At 37.4% G+C, this 17,097-nt stretch overlaps 2 protein-coding genes across 38 annotated transcripts in view; one reads left to right on the top strand and one right to left on the bottom strand.

Moving 5' to 3' along the window:
• Positions 1–8,921, top strand: part of TTLL6A (Tubulin tyrosine ligase-like 6A) — a 133,564-nt gene extending 124,643 nt beyond the window's left edge. The window contains exon 6 of the mRNA XM_086828350.1: positions 154–8,921. Coding sequence (XP_086684476.1) covers positions 154–180 — 27 coding nt within the window. The 3' untranslated portion in view covers positions 181–8,921. The remainder of the gene's footprint in view (positions 1–153) is intronic.
• Positions 1–17,097, bottom strand: part of sm (heterogeneous nuclear ribonucleoprotein L) — a 128,302-nt gene that overhangs the window by 110,387 nt on the left and 818 nt on the right. For 13 of the 37 annotated variants that reach the window (XM_020946259.2, XM_086828361.1, XM_086828365.1 and 10 more), the window contains exons 1-2: positions 16,418–16,635; positions 14,101–14,738 (exon numbers count right to left, since the gene is read on the bottom strand). In XM_020946259.2, coding sequence (XP_020801918.2) covers positions 14,101–14,259 — 159 coding nt within the window. In that variant the 5' untranslated portion in view covers positions 14,260–14,738; positions 16,418–16,635. Of the gene's footprint in view, positions 1–14,100; positions 14,739–16,133; positions 17,083–17,097 lie in introns of those variants that run through there. The other 24 variants (XM_086828375.1, XM_020946250.2, XM_086828359.1 and 21 more) reach the window with 4 other exon arrangements.

The following is a 17,097-nucleotide window of genomic DNA, read 5'->3' as shown; positions in this document are numbered from 1 at the left end:
AAAGAATGCCACTATTTTCAGAAAGGTTATGATCAATATCCGATTCAAACCTATAATATAATCGCAAACTGCAAGGGTATATAAACTTCGGCTTAGTTAGTTTCCTATATTGTTTTTGTTTTATTCTCTTTACTTATTTAATTTTTCTTTCAGTTACAGCCTGGTCTATTTATTTTTTAACCGCGCAGAGAGCGTTGATCCACATGAGCGATAAAAAAAAATGAAGAGAGAGTTCAAGCACCTGCCAAAAAAAAAAAAAACAAAAAAAGATATAACCAAAGAGACAAGTCAAATACGACTGCTACCATGGAATGCCAGCCGCAATAACAATTCCATTTATTTATTTTTTATCTATGTACTTAACTGAAACATAGCGGAGCGAAGAAGCAGCTTGAAGAAACGTGGCGTATGAGCAATTGAGTAATTACCATCGACACAGTGGAACGCACTAGCAGCGGCACCCCCAAAAAAATAAAACTCAAAACCAAAAACAAAAAATAGAAATATCAACAAATACCTAAAAGCTATCAAAGAGATTTGAGAGTAATTAAATGCTACGATAAACATTTGAATGCTTTATATTTTCTGCTGCTTTGTTTCTTTCTTTTTTGGAAATAAATAAAGAGAGGCAAAGAGCAATTCAAAAGAAATGTGCTGAAGAAAGCGTTGCAGAGAAGAAAGCAACAGGGAACGAACTGTTCTTTTTCTTTTCTTTTTGTATTCTTGTTCTTATTTTCTTTCTCTTTTTACTTTTTACTTTTTCTTATTCGTTTTGCTTGCATGACTTGAGGTAGCAGCCGCGTTGCCAATGTTGATGACTCAAAAATGGCCAAAATTAAATTGCGCGCCAAAAAAAAGTGCAAAAAGTTCAAAAAGTGCTGAATGACAATACGAAAAAGGGTTTTGCAGCGATCTTCTACGGATTGGTGATTAATATTGGCGGAAACGCGGGGTTTGCTAATTGGAGCATGCGATTTCTATTAGCAAAATCAATTAAGAAGGCTTACAAAATAGTAAATGTAAAAATGATAAGATTAAATAAGAAGCAAATATTGTAATAACTTTATGGTACTTTAAATAAATGGCTTTATTTAAATATTAATCAAAGCAGCGGTACTCAAGGAACTGACTTGCGAGATATAGATATATAAAGATAGGTATATAAATAGATGTATAGATAGTTATATCCAATTTACCAACAAATGTTAGCTATTTCCTAATCAACTTTGCCTTATTTCATAAACAAATCAATAAATTAAACCCACAATTTCCCTTAAAAATGTTGAATAAATATCTAACAAAATAAGATCTTTAATTCCCGTATTTCATAACTAAAATACCTAATTACTTTTAGTACTCAATAGGAAAATTTCCACAGCACCAACAAATGTACACCGTTCAAGTATGGCTTATAATTTCCACGAAATCGTTCAAGTTTATGTGTAATCTTGCCTGTTGCAGCAGCACCGCTGGCTCACAGTAATGGCCAAGTTCCTCGCTTCGTATATCTGTATCTTTATATCGATATCAGTATATGTATCTTGGGGATACCTGTTAGCTGCTGCTGCTGCTGCCCAGACGAACATGTGCAATTGCCAACTAGAACAACACGTTCACTTGTGACAAAGTGCCGCATATTGGAGAGGGGGAATATATATAGCAGGGGGAGGCAGGGAGTGCTGAGTCGGGCGGGAAAGCGATAAAGTAAAAACGTGTTTTGCTGTTGCTGCTGCAACCGTTGCCTCGTTGCTAGTATTTATCGCATTTCCCCCCCTTCAGCTACCCCATTGTATCTGAGGGAGAAACGTGCTTTGAGAACGGCATGCCAGGCCAGGCCAACTGGAATTGTATCTAATTAGTCTACCGGTCGTCGGTGGGTCCGTTGTACAACAAGATCTCAGTATCTCAGCCCTAGGTAAGTACATATCTTTTCATATAAACTGCCTCCATTGAGACGCCCCCATTTCGTGGTGGCCTCTATTATTTATTTCGGTTTTGTCTTTCACTTTTTCGCAGCCAATAAAATAAATTTAAATGAGACAAGTTCTGTGGCTCTGTGGCATAAATTTTCCGTTCTTTTCCCCCTGCAGCAGCAAATTGTCAGCTTGTTATTGTTATCATCATCGCCACGGTAAATTATTAAAAACAATAATTTGTTGACATTGGAATTTTCGTCATGTTTATGATTCGCTATCTTTTTTTTTATACATTATGCCTAGCTAGGTATCGTTATTATTTATTTCCCACAGAGGATTGATTATAATCAATAAGTTTCAATTAATTTTACGTTTGTATTATTTGCTTTTGGTTTGCAATTAAAACCAAAAAAAGCTGTGCGTATTTACAAAAGCAAATTGATGGAAAATATCATGGAGGGGGGGGGGGGGGGGAAATGCAATTCAATATAATTAAAATACAAATATAATGGAGGTTAAAGCATATTTTAAGCACATTTAAAACATACTATTTTCATTATAAAAACGTAGAAATAGAAATGTTTTTTGTATATATATTCTCTAGGTAAAGGAAACTGTGGCCTTAATTGCTTTTAAAATGCTTTCACATCGATTGAGCGATCGAAATCTATTTATTCCCACATTTTTATCTGTATCTCTGAAGCGTTTTCAATCTTTCGCTGTGCATTCTCGGCCAATGAAACTCCATTTCCTGCCCAAAAAACTGCAGTTGAAATTTCAGCTGCAATCATTAGCGCTGCACTCTCCCCCGTCCCGCTCTCCACACGCCTCGCATCCGTCAGATACAATTGACTAACAGCTAACAAACGAAAGAAAGACTGGAATACAACAAAATATATATATACATATATAACCCAAGCCCAAAAAGTGAACCAGAAAAGGTAAAAAACAAAAAGAGACAGAGGGCCACACGTCACTTGACGTTCAAGTTCAATAACCTGGCCAACAAACCCACACAGTTATATGCGCACTCACACCAAGACAATTACCAAATAATGTGGCCACATGCACATGAAGCAAAACGCCGGCAACAAAGCCTTCAGACCAGTAGCAACAACAAAACCAGAAAAAAAATGAAATAAAAAACTGAAACCAAAGAAAGAAATACAAAAAAAAAACCAAAGCAAAAAATATTCCAAGGGGAAAAAATGAAATTGAAACAAAATATGCGTTGCCGCTTGCTTACATAACAGCAAATAATGTTTAAGCAGCGGTAAAGCAAAGCAAAGCAAAAGCAAGTCATAAGAGAGACACCGAAGAAAACCGGGAAGAAGTAAGCACAAATAATGACAAACAATAACAAAGAGCACTTCCAAAAAAAATTGAAAAAAAGAGCAACACACGAATTACATTCAAAAAGGGGCAAAGCCAAAAACCCCAAAAAGCACATATATATTTCTTTCACGAGAAAGGAAGCTAATTATCTTGGCAAAAGTCGAAGCCAAGATACCCTGTAAGATACAAGTTCAATCATAGCTTGAAAAATTGGATACCCTGTGAGATATAAGTTCGATCAGAGTTAATTACATCGCTTAGAAGCTTCGGATATCGTTTAAGATACAAATGCAATGTTAATTACATAAATATATAAAATGTAAATAAGTTCAATAGTTGTATACTCATAAAAACTAGTTCTAAAACCGCGATCATGAAGCAACAAGAGGAAATACAGAATAATATAAATCTCTTATTAAAATGTTATATTTCAGCTAAACCAGATTTTTATAACATTACATTAACAATAATTTCTTAAGATTTATGTGAAAGCTAATTCAAAAACACAATCAGATAAGTTCCATTTTATTAAATTAAAAACCTGCAAAGATAAACCAGTTCTTCACAATCAATCCCCCGGATTGCTAAGTTATTTTATAGCTTTATTAAGTAATGATTATATTTATAATATGCACTTATTTTATATTTTTTTTCCTTTTTTCCTTTTCCTTAAACCCCAAACACCCTTCTCCAGGGTATTACAAAAAAAAAAGTAAAACAAAGACCTCAAAAAGTGATCTGCGGACGTTAGTACTTCGATTGAGGAGAGCGCAGATACACAGATGCAGAGATACAGATACAATAGCTTCGCCTGCACCTACAGATACAGATACAGATACGTATTCTGGTCGCTGTCGTTTCTGTTGTTATTGTTATTATTTTCTTTCCTTCACTTCTCCTATACATTTTCTTTTTTGTTGTTTGCATTAAAAAGTTGTGAAATGCCCTGGGTGTAAATGGATTTCAGAGTGATTGTCGAAGAGGAGAAAGGGAGGAGATAACCGGGGGCGGTAGCGGGGTTAAATAGATGCTAAACACCAGCAAATGACTTAATAACAAATCTCTATGACGTGCACATATCTGAATCAATTAGCCAGGTCGTTAAATGCAAGTGAAGTGCAAAAAGTATCTGTGAAATTCACAAGGAGTTCATGTGTACGAAAAGCGCCCAGCTAGATGAATTCAAGCAGATTATTTGGGCACTGAAAACAAACGAATTTGTTGAATTTAAATTGTGTATATGCTATATTTTAAAAATTTAAATTATGTATTATATATTTTTTCAAGTCTGCTTTCTTTTGTAATTTAATATAATCTTTATAGGGAATCCATTTCTCTAGCAAACTGAGGTCACCAGATCAAGAGCGATAACTTTAGTTAAAGCCACTTAAACCACTTAATTATTACACGTGGCTTTTATTTTTGCTTAAGCCAAGTTAACTTATCGTTCAAAGCAATCTGAAGATATAAAAAAATAGGTTAACTCTTGAAAAGAGCTAATAAAATTTGAACTAAATTAATTAAAAGAGATTACAAATAAGAAAAAGTACTAGGGATATATTTTTTCAACACAATAACGAAATGTGTGTTTCTTTTTTTGTGCTTATTTTCATTTCAAAAACTTCTGCTTTCAAAAAAAACTAGAGAGCAACCAAAAAGTTATGGTTTGAAAACTCCAAAAGCAGAGGAACACATTGTTTGGAAGTTGCACTTCGACTGCAGCTGACTTAAATTTCATTGGTCAGTGGTTAGACCCAAAAACCAAAAACCCCCAAAAATTCCAGGCTAGGCCAAAAAATAATAATTAAAAATTCAGCAAACGAATCAAAATGGTCAGGCTCAGAGAGAACCACTCGCATGGCAAACATTTCTCGGTTATCCGTAAGATACTTTTACGCAGTTCTTCCCCCTCCCCCACAACCAAAAGCTTATAATGCGCCGCCCAATCCTCGTTGATTATGGCGCCTTTTGTTTACTTGCATCACGGTATTTCACTCACGAATTTCATTTCGACATAGAGAAGAACCAAAAAAATAAAAATAATAGAAGCAGGAAAACAGAAAAATTACGGCCAAAAGATATTAGAATTCTTCTGGAGAATAAAACAAAACAAAACAGAGAAAGAAAAAATAAAGAAAAGGGAGCACGGCCCAAAAGAACGTGGCACGCAATAATCATAATGGCAATAATACAGCAGAAAGAACATGGCAAAATGTTGTAATGACTCAAAGTGAAAATAAACTGGCAAAAGCTAAAGAATATATATAGGCGCCAAAGGGGGGAGGTTGGGGGAGGCTGGATTGGGGGGCGTGGCAGGCAGTGCGATGAGCAAAAAGGCGGCTCACGGGCAAATGAAAACTAATTGTAGCGTAGCGAATTAGGCAAGACCCAAAGTTGGGGAAAAGGAATTTGGAGAACTACAGCGGCGACGATGGCGATGAAAAGAGAAAAAATAACAAAAAAGAAAAACGAGTAAGAGAAAAAAGTACATTTCTATGCAAGTCACGGCGTTACCTTCTTCTCCACCAACCCACCAATCCTCCTATCCCAAAAAAAACACAAACACCACCCCCGACTCTAATACACGCACACATTTGTACACAGGAAAAAATTAAGGGAGATCTCAATTATACTCAGATATTATCCTGAAATGTTGTGGCAACGCGAAACAAGATACTTTTCTTGATTAAATTATAAAACTTAAAGCAGTAAGCCTGAGTTTCTGTAAAGAAATATAGAAATATACTTTCTAAATATATGAATAATTCCTAATACAAGAAAATAAACTAACTTCGAGAAGTAAAAATGTATATATATCAAACCTAGATTAAAATATTCGCATTCTTTGAATGGATAATCTGACCATTTTTAAATTATGTCCTATGATAATTTTTATTAGGCGAATAAATCTGCATACTCTATTTAATGTTTAAAAATTTTAATTTTTCGCAAATTTTTGACATTTTTAACGAAGCACTTATAAAATTTAAAAAAAATTGTTAAATTTTTGTTTTCTTCCTGACATGGCTAGATCGACTCGGCTTTTGATGCTGATCAAGAATATATATATGATTTAAAGGGTCGCAAATAACTCCTTCACAGCGTTACAAGCTTCTGACTAAAACTATAATACCATTCTTTGAGTCGATATTTATCTATATTTTATATGACAATTTTGTCTATAAATCTAATTTCAAAAAACTCATAACTAAGCCAAAAATGAATTAATTTTAATTTGGAAAGAAGCCCTATGTTAGTTTTTATAAGGGTAATAAATCTGCATACTCAGATTAAAATGTAAAAAATCAAATTTTTTGACAATTTTAACGATGTAACCCCTTATAAAATTGTGAAAATTTTGAAAAAACTATTTTCTTTCCTACATGCCTAGAAAGATTTGCCTGTTGATGCTGATCAAGAATATATATAATTTATAGGGTCAGAATTGACTCCTTCACTGTGTTGCAAGCTTTTAACTAAAATTGTAATACCCTGGAATGGTATAATTAACAGTACTTTACTTTTTTATGATAAACAGGAAAGTTATAAGACAATAAAGTTGTTATATCTTATTTAGCTTTAAAACTACCCTTTCTGTTTAAGGTTTTGTATTCTTTTTTTTTATATAATAAATTGATTTAAAATGTTCTATAATTTTCCTCCAAGTAACTCAAAATTAAAATATTTCCCAGTGTAACTGACGCAAGTTTCTAAAGTGCTGCATTACAAGGGGCTTGTGTGTTTGGGTTCGGGTTCAGATAGTGGAAACGTGTGCGTGGCATAATGAAAAAGCAGAAGCGACGAATAAATATAAAAAAAAACAATAGGAACTGTCGCCAGGGAAGGTAATAGCAGACTCGAGAACCGTTAGCAGCCGCTTGTAATTGGCATTTAAAAGTATGTCGCATGTCAGCGAAGAAAAACCTAACCGATGATCCATTGGAAAAGTGTAAAAGGCTCCCCGAAATAGAAGGAAATTGAAAAGTTACCTTAACTAGATACGCAAGTGCGACTATGAATAAATAAATGTCGGTGTGTGGGTGTGTGTGTGTGTGTGTGTGTGTGTGGCATGCAGCTGGCAGGAGTCTCAAGCGGGGTAAGTGGGCGGCAAGTCAAGGCTTTTCTGGGGGATGGTTCTAAAAACCCAACACGTTTCGCCTCTGGCCTTTTCAAATATTCAACAAAAAATTATGTAATTGAAATGTATGTAGATACAGGAGAGATTATGGAGATTTTCAATGAATTTTCTGTTATTATCCACTTTTTATGCAGCAATTTCTGTCAGATAAAACAACAACAGATAATGCTGGCAGCTTAGCAGTTGATTATCTTAAATGGACCGAAAACATCTGGGTTTTAAAAACTAGAACACTTGTGATACATTAAAATTAAATTGAATTTCAGGTAAAAGTAACTATAAAACTTTAACAGTCGATTAACTAGAGATTTCCTCAATTTAAAACACTTCTTGTCTTAAATCTTTTTACTTCAATTTCGCTTATTGTCTCATGACCAAACAGAAACATTGCTCGATGACCTCGTTCAACTCTTGTTCTATTTTCCCCAAAGAAAATAATAATAAAAAACGAAATAAACTATAAGAACCAAAATCCCTGCTCTCTGCTGCATCTTTTATACTTTTGTACAATTTCGTATCTTCCAGATACAGTTGCAGAATCATATTCCCCCCTGAAGACGGCATCTGTATAAGTTTTTTCTTGGTGTGCTTGTGTGTATATAGATGTCCACATACGATGGCAAATGACAATGCGCCATATATCAAATTATATATAAACGTGTACTTAAAAAACTACACTTCCGACCTTCGGGAGACCCAGCATGACATCCGGCAAATACACGACAGCACCAGCCCCCCTTTGAGTAGCCCTCCCCCCCTTTCCAGCCGTACCAACAGCAAGGCAATGTAAGTAAATGACAAAAAAATAAGAGAGAGAAAAGAACGAGGCATAAAGAAAGCAGCGGTAATAGCAGCAGGGGAAAAAGCGAAGAAAAGCCACCGCGGGGGGAAAATGGAGAGGGACAGAACATAACAGCGCGACATAAATTGAACTTTTTGCACAAAAACTTGTCGCAAGAAATGCTTGCCTCGCTGTCTCTACACGATTCATAATTTGTTGTAATTGGAGTTTAAGTCGACAACCTCACCCGCTAATACTCGAAGCAAATCGAGAGAGAACGGTATGTCCGACTATTAAATACCGGGTTTATAAGCAGATTCAAATAAACTATGGAAGTTATTATGGATGGAAAGTATCTTTTAATATAATTAATGTAAAAATATGGAAGTAATGATGAATGAAAGTAACTTTTAGTATCATTTATTGAAAATATATTAAAATAACGATACAGAAATAAATAACAAATAAAGATACTTTTGAAATTCATCTGTTAAATCATTCTATCATAAAAACGGTCTATTTGTATCTTCTTGTATAATTCATATAGACATATACTTTGAAAATGAAGATATTTATAAAATTCGTCTACTTTAACATTCTATTTTTAAAACTGTACACATTACACTAAATATAATTATAAAGACAAAAAAATAACTCCAATAACTAACAATTAATTAAGAAAATACAATATATACCCCAGTTCTAGAAGTGTACCGAGGTATTAAAACCAAGAGAGAAACAGAAAAAAAAACTGAAACACAAACTTGACAATTTATTTTTGGAAACACTTTTGTGCTGTCTTAGATTATGTATTTTTAATGCCATGAAATCGCCTTATTACGCCTTGCCCCGGCACGCAAAGAATGAGATACGAAATAAAATATAATGACAAGGTGTTAATTTGAAATGCCAGCGAAAGAGCTCATCATAAATCCCCACGCCCGCCCCATACAACATCTTCATCATCATTGTCATCGCTGGTTGATGTCTTGTTTCAGCAGTCATTTTTGATTACTCAATTTGGGAAGTTCAAACATTCAGTTAATATTCAAGGGAATAACTATACAAACAAATCACATATTTAATAGTAATCCGATTTTATTGAAGATTAAATGTAACTACAGGGCAGTTAATAATTCAGCCATGAAAACTACCATTTAATATGTAACAATAAGGAAACACAACAAATCTCTCAATAATTCAAGGAAAATCTCAGTTTTTTAGCCCGAAAGTATTTCTTGTGCTTACGGTACTTGTGGATCTCTTTAAGAATTCATAAACATATTTTCGAGTTGTTTTCTAGTCACTGGACAAGACTTTCCTTTTGAATTTGAATTTATGATGGCTTTGACCGAAATATGAGCAAAGAACAAATTATTATTCACTATGCACACAGCTGTGCCTCGTCTCATTTAAAATGCGAATCCGGCGAAGAATTTCGTTTCCTATGACCGAAAAATTGAATAAAAGAAATGGAAAATCAATCGGACATCGATACGCAAGAATTCACAATCGAAGTCATTGCAACAATTGCTACGTTCCACGATGATAACATTGATAATGATGATTTTCCATGAAGCCCGATTGAACTTGCACTATTACTAACAAAGACAAATTGCTGGAATTTGAAGGCTTTCACTAGAATCGGAAAATCGGAAGTGGAAGAGGAATGGGGAAAGTCAAAAAGAAAAGTCCAGATACTCGCTTAGTAAATGCCTTTGGCTTTTGACCAAGACAAGAGAGCTTAGTTAGGCAGGCATCCTCTTCTCTGCTCAGCTTGGCCAATTAGTCTGTCAGAAGGATGCAGTTATCTCAAAGAATCCAAGAGATTTAAAGACAAGGACACTGCTCCTTCACCTATTAAAGTCACTGGCAAACAGCAATTTCAATTAGTTCAATTACACAACTGCAAAGGGGGAAAAACGAAACGCACCCTTTTTTTTCATCTAGGACAAACAACCCTTTCTTTTAAACACACTCAACACCCAACCCAAACCCAACTCCCATCCCTTCAAGTACCATCGATGGCAACTTTTTGCAATTAAAACTTGAAACGTAAAAGACAATAAAAATCAATTATCTTTGATAAAAGGCCAGCGACCCAGCAGCTGATGGTCAGCGGAAAACAAAAAAAAAGGTAACAAGATCGCTGAAAAAGCCAAAAACCGAAATTGAAGATGTATAACCAACCCCATGTTGTCAGGGTGATGTGATGCATTTAATTAACAAACAGGACAACCCGGAAAAGGGGTTTTTGTGTGGAAAATGCACTCTGACCGTTGCATCCATCCTATCCATTAGCAGGTTCAAATCTAGGACAGGGTTTGGGTTCCACATTTTCGGGGGTGGCATTTCATGTTTTTGGCACACGCACCACCAAAAAATGGTTTCTGATTTTTTGAATACATCATTGGCAACTGGAGTGGAGTGGAGTCGAGTGGAGTGGCTGCCAAGGATGCATCGTCCGTTGGTCAGACTGCAGTCTGCTCTCGCCTGCCTTCTCTATTTATAACTGTCTGGATGGATGGATAGATGGATAGGAGGAGGATGTGCTGCTCCGGGAGTCTGGCTGGCTGGGCGGGGTCTGGATGCAGAATTTATTTGCCATGACCATGTCGGAAACACTGAGTGTATGTGTGTGTTGCTGCAGCATGCGTCACGCTGCCAGACGCATCGGCGGCTATGGAAGTCGCGTTTTCGTTGACGATGTCGCAGCATCCAAACGCATTGGCTGCTGCTGACCCTTTTCCCAAAAAAAAGAAAAACCGGGGGAAACGTGAGTCTGGGTGAAAAGTGCAAATGACAGACGACGCGAGAGCATGATGCTGATGCTGATGATTTTATCGGATGCCAGACAGAATTTGGTTGGCTTGCATATGGGATTTTTCAGGACAGCACCAGGAGATGGCATCACAAAAGCCCTAGTCCATCGGTTAAATTGAAAATGTCTGCAGGGTACAAAAGGTTAGATGCAAAAGAGGAACTTAAATTGCAGAATCTGCCTTTAATATTAATATAGCTAAGTGAATATGTAAAGTTTAAAGTATTGTTTCTCAAAATACAGCACTCAGAAACTGATAACTTTAAGCTTTACTGATATGTTTCAATACAAATCTAATTAAAGCATTGCGGGATTAACTTTAATGAAAACACAAAGTTACACAAAACAACTGAGAGCTCAGATACTTCTATTGGATTTTCCTTTCGCAACTTTGGGGCTTAACCTGCCATTAGTGGGTCAGAGTTGCAGAGAGCGCCAAGAGCTCCTCCATACATCCGTTACGCCCTCGTCTTAGTGGCTGACACATTGTCTGATCTCTGCCTGCTTTTGGCGAAAGGGCAAGAACTAAATCGTTTAACCTGCCACACGACAACGACAACGACGACGACGACGAGTGGGGCAAAGTTCTTTTGGCTTTGCCATGTTCATGGGATTTAGCGCATCCGCCTACGAGTGCACTTAATCACATGGAAGAGCAACCAACTGGCGGCCTGCTGCTGCTCCTCCGTCATTTGGGCACGTACGCAATTCCAGGAGGGATGACGAATGGTAAAAGGACTTTTGGTGGATGAGGAGCTCACAGGTATGCTGGCAGCAAGGGCAGTAGTCAAAGCGAGAGCGTAAACGATGCCAAGTGGAAAAGCGACAAACGGAGCAGCTCCACCAGCAGTCCGGCGGACTTTTGCGGAAAAGGCAGCTCTTCAGAAAGACGAGAAGATGCTGCTTCATGTGCTAATTGCGCTGTCAAGTCAAGTGTGTGCGAGGAACAGCAGCAGCGGCAGCATCACATCAGGACTAGCAGCCACGACAGGACTAGGAGCAACACAGCACCAAGCAGAAGGAAGCAACAGCTCAAAGGCCACACACAGACAGATATATATATATATATATATCCCTTTAATATATATACAACATAATGTAAATGTTGTATAGCCCGATGAGCATCCCATTAGGCGTTGTTTGAGCGCAGACTAAGAGAAAAATTGTTGCATACTTTGCGCGGCCGCAAAGAAGAGCCTGTCGCTCTCCACACTCTCCGGCGCTTTTCCTTCTTTCTCAATTTTCCATTGCACACACAGCCACAGCCGCCGGCAAAACACACAACAAGAATTTCCTTTGCCAAAATGAAGTAATATCCATGTTGTGAATGCCACCCAAAAACTAAATCAATAAACCATCGAGCGCAGTCCCCTGTCTGTCCCCACCCCCTGCCCTGGCTCCCTTTTTGGCCATTATTGACTGCTGTGCCATGGCATAGAATCAACATTTTTATCGCAGCAAGCGGCTGATAAAGCGCCGGCAAGTCGCCAGCAGACAAAACGAGAGTTTCCCAGCCAGCTACAAAATCGATTTTTCCAACCCTCACCGAAACACAACAAGAGCAGCAACAATTGCTGCCAACAGCGTTGCTGCTTTTGCTGCTGTTGCTGCTTTTGCTGTTGCTGCTGCTGCTGTTGTTGCTGCTGCTGTTGTTGCTGTTGCTGCAGTTGCTGTTGCTATTGCAGTTGCAATTCGCAGTGGCTGCTGCAGGCAACGTGGGTGAGAACACAAGTTTCAGGCCATGGGAAATTTTAATGGTTTTTCCGGCGGCAAGAGAAAGCTGCAAGCTAATTGCATCAACCAAGCTCATTGGTTGCAATTCGCAACTCTAGACGCTCTTTCTTTTGGAATAATTATTATATCAAATTGAGGAGAATACAAGAAAATCTATTTAACAATAGAGATCCATTAAGATCAATAATATCTACAATGAATTTTATAGGCCAAGATTTAGCAATAAAGAACTTGGAAAAGCAGAAGACCTTTGAGTACTGAACTTTGCTGAAAAAAATGTATCAAGGATCTGATAAAAAATATAAAATGTCTTGTACTTTTCCCTTGATAAAAATTGCCTTACAAGTTATAGCCGGAATCTGATTAAGTTGAAAGTATATGGCAACTGGAAATGAGAAATCCCGTGAACACTCCAGAAAATGCCAAAGAATAATTAAATATATGGAAAATACATATTTTCCCAATAAAATCTTATGAATTTATGCATACAAAAAGTGTTTTCTAACATAAACAAACTCTTAAATTTATGCCAACTTTTTTCTCAAGTTGTGCTTTCAATTCAATCAGATTTTTGACAATATTGAGTAGTCAAAAAAGTAATGAAATAAAATCAACTCTATGCACTATTTCAGATAAAACTGTACGATATCGCAACTCCCCCGATAAGCTCCATGCAATTTGGCCTGTTCAACCCCCAATGCGTAAAAACTTTATCAGAATCGGAGCAGGAACTACCCACCACCAACACCACCCGGATTTATCAGCAAGGCCAGAGGCCCAAAAGCCCGCGGACACGCGGACGAAAACGTATACAGGGAATCAAGGAAGCGGTAAAAAGGTGGTGGTGCTGGACGAAAAACACCCAGTAATACAGGAATTGCATCTGATGGGGGTGGCTATAATGGATCACCCACCTCAAGAGCTTTCTAGGATGGAAAAGGTGGAGTCTGCACTGGGGAAAAATCAAATGCAAGCCACAGAATACCAAATTTGGTGGGTTACTTGTTAGTTATAGCTATAAAGATATAAGATTTCTTTTTTCTGAATATGTTTCTTACTAATCTAATTGATAATAACTCTGTTTTAATATTTTAACAACGTTCTTTAAGATTCTTTGGCTTTCTAAAACCCTATTATATCATAGAAATTGTATTGTACAGATAGTACAAATTAAAAACCAAGTAATTTAGCTTAATAAAAGTTATCATTAGGTTTCAAAACTTTAGGATAACCTATTAAGCTCCTAAAATACCCCTAAAATACAATTTAATCTCCTATAAAAAATTGTATCTCAATTTTTTTTGAAGTGTCTCATGGCTTTTTGGAAAATTGCATAATGGTAATATATTGATAATAATCGGGGGAAAACACTCACCCTAGCATGCATGTGCACGTCATTCTCGCCGGGCTGCTGGACACCGGTGCGGATCTTTTTATTCTGCGGCCCCTCGGTGACGACTATGGTGGCCCCTCCTCCGCCGCCGCCGCTGGCGCCTCCACCCCCGCTGCCATTGCTAGCGCCGTTGTAGGGCATTGTGGTCGCCGTTGCGAACTGGAGCGAAATCTCGGGGCTGATTAAAGTTTGTTGGTGTAGAATTTTGGCGGATTTTTGTGGCCTGAGCCCAGTGGTTGCGCGAGAAATATATATTATTCAGTTACGTGCGACGAATGCGCGCGATTTTCGATCAATTCGATCGATTTTTAGAGAGGGGGAGCGGGGGAAAACGCTTTGGAAACTCGCGCGCGATTTTATATAGCTCACACTCGGATCTCTGCAGCGAGAGAAATGAGTTGTAAATATTTGTTTTTGTTGGTTGGTGTTGATGTGGTATGTTGTTGGTTGTTGTAGTTTTTTATGGTGGTGTTGCTGTGGCTCTTCTCATTTATTTACTATCTTCAACTTCCTTCTTTAGCGCAGTGTAAAAACACTTTCAGCTTTTTTATTGCACTTTTAATTTGCGTGTTAAATTTTCCGTTTCTTCGCTGGCTGTTCTTGTATGTTGGATTTACCAGCTGCAAGACGAATAAAAATGAGAAAGAAATTTGGGTTTATTAATAATCAAAAAACGAATCAAAAGCACAACAAATATATATATATATGTTTTTTCGACAATCATTAAATATCCACACGGGTGAAACTCTGCTTGCATTTTCAATTTCTCAGGCATCCCAAGGATACCACTTAGGCACGATTCTCTCCTTGAATGCATCCATAAAAAAATAATTTAAATGTTTTGAGGCAATCAAGTGGAATTGAATTTATTTAAATTCACACTTGGCACGATAATAAAACGAGCAGCATTTAAAGGATTCACATTCAAGCAGATGTGAATCTAGAATTTAATAAATGGAAAAGGTATTAAATTTATATGATAAGAAAGCTAATATCCATATATTCAAAGGTTTTAACAATTATTAAAGAAGTGGTATAAAGTTTCAAACCAATTAAACAAAGCAAATTATATAAAAATATGAAAATGTATCGTCAAAGTTACGGCTTTCAAACAATCAAGGAAAAATGAAAATAAAGTAAGTAAGTAAATAAGTAAGTAAAGTAACTAGAAAAATTATTTCTATTATAATTAAATTCATTTCAAATACACTAATTGGATGACCACTATTTATCGAACTGTAAATTTCTTATCAGAAGCAAATGAGGTTAATTATGCGGCGAACTTCAGAAACGGAAAATATAGAACAATTATTTCGGAAATACAAGCAAGTGTGGTGGAAAATAACATAAAAGAAATCATGGAAAGACAATCATAATTTCGTTCTAATTGGAAAGGTAAATCGGAGGCATTAATCAAAGGACGAGGCGAGTGGAAAATGCTCGAACAACCCTCGGAAAGTTGTCAAAAACAGATGGAAAAGCAGCGAAAAAGCGCCGGCAAATAACAAAACCAACGAGAAACGGGAAGAGAAAGCGGCAAAGAGAGAACAGAAAGCAGCAGGAATATGGCCGAAATGTCAGAATGACTTGGCAAAAGGGCTGGCAAGGGGCAGGGAAAGCACGAAAAGAAGAGGACAAAGAGGAAAAGGACGGACAGAAGAAGAAGGACGAAAAAGAAGTGCTGTGAAAATCGCGTAAAAGTAAACTTGAAAAACTTTTTCGGGCCCCCGTGTGTTTGTTGTGTGTACAACCCTTATGGAAAATGGAAAATGCCGCACGCACGCACACAGCCGCAAAAGTACACACACACAGAGACACACACGGACACCGACGGACGGCTGATTTTGTTTTGTTTGTGAGGGTGGATTTTTCATTAATGGAACGGCGGCGAACGAACAACGGTAAACGGTAAAACCTGAACGCTGAACTTTGTGACGTGCAGCGCTTTTCATTTCTTTTCTATTTTGTTTTCATATCTTGTCCGTCTCGTTTTCATTTCCCTTTTTTTCGCTTACAAAATGGTGGCACGACGGCAACAACAACAACAAGAACAATGCAAAAAATTAATTTGGATTGCACACTAAATTTGTTTGCCGATTTTCAGTTCGAGAAATTTGCTTCGATTTCAGTTTGTTTCACTTCTTTATTTCCGGTTTCTTCTCTGTTACGATTTTCTGAATTTTGAACGAAAAAATCACATAATTGTTCAATCAAAGAATAGCGTCCGCGTTAACCGATAAGAAATGCACTAGTGTCGCTGCACCTGTCAAGTGTGCCGAAAATCTGACAGTTAACTTACAACTCCCTGGGAACTCTGCGAACTGGTGGTAACTCCGAAAACTACCGATAAATTCGCAAATCACGAACACACACAAACACACACCGTAATTTGTAGCACGCTCTGGGGGTAAAGTGAAAATTGCTAAGCTTTTTGCCGCCTAAGTTTTTCACACGTAGTTTTTCACACGACGCCGTGCTGGCGAATGTTAGTCAAATGCAAGAAAATGGAAAACTTCGAGCGAAGAGAGACCACGAAAGCGGCGCAGAGCGCAGAGAGAGGGAGAGAGCTAAAGAGAGAGAGAGCAATTTTTAGGGGTTGAAATGGTGAGCGACAGTGAGAGGGAGAGCGAGAGCGCGCGCTGCAGCAAAACTACAACTAAAACTGCAACTCTGTTTTTTTTTTCTGCCACTACTTATTTTTATTTTATTTTGTATTCTTTGCCACGCGCCCGATTCGGCTCTCTGGCTCTTGCGGAACACCGTGAAAGGGAGAGAGAGAGAGAGCGGAGTCAACTACTTTTTTCGCGGCCCTTTTGTGCTGAATTTTCGTGGGTGGCAAAATCTTCCGGTTGTTCTTATTCAACAAATGTTGTTCCTACTTTTCCACACACACAAAACACACACGCACACACACTGGCCACAGGCATACAAATGTAGTTTGCAAAAATTCACTTTCACCGTTAGCGCTTTTCGTTTTTA

The sequence above is a fragment of the Drosophila serrata genome, unplaced genomic scaffold (genome assembly GCF_035046125.1).
Source record: "Drosophila serrata isolate PLE 108 unplaced genomic scaffold, ASM3504612v1 contig_184, whole genome shotgun sequence".
In the NCBI taxonomy this organism is placed as follows: Eukaryota; Metazoa; Arthropoda; class Insecta; order Diptera; family Drosophilidae; genus Drosophila; species Drosophila serrata.
This window is presented reverse-complemented; position numbering and strand designations above follow the sequence as displayed.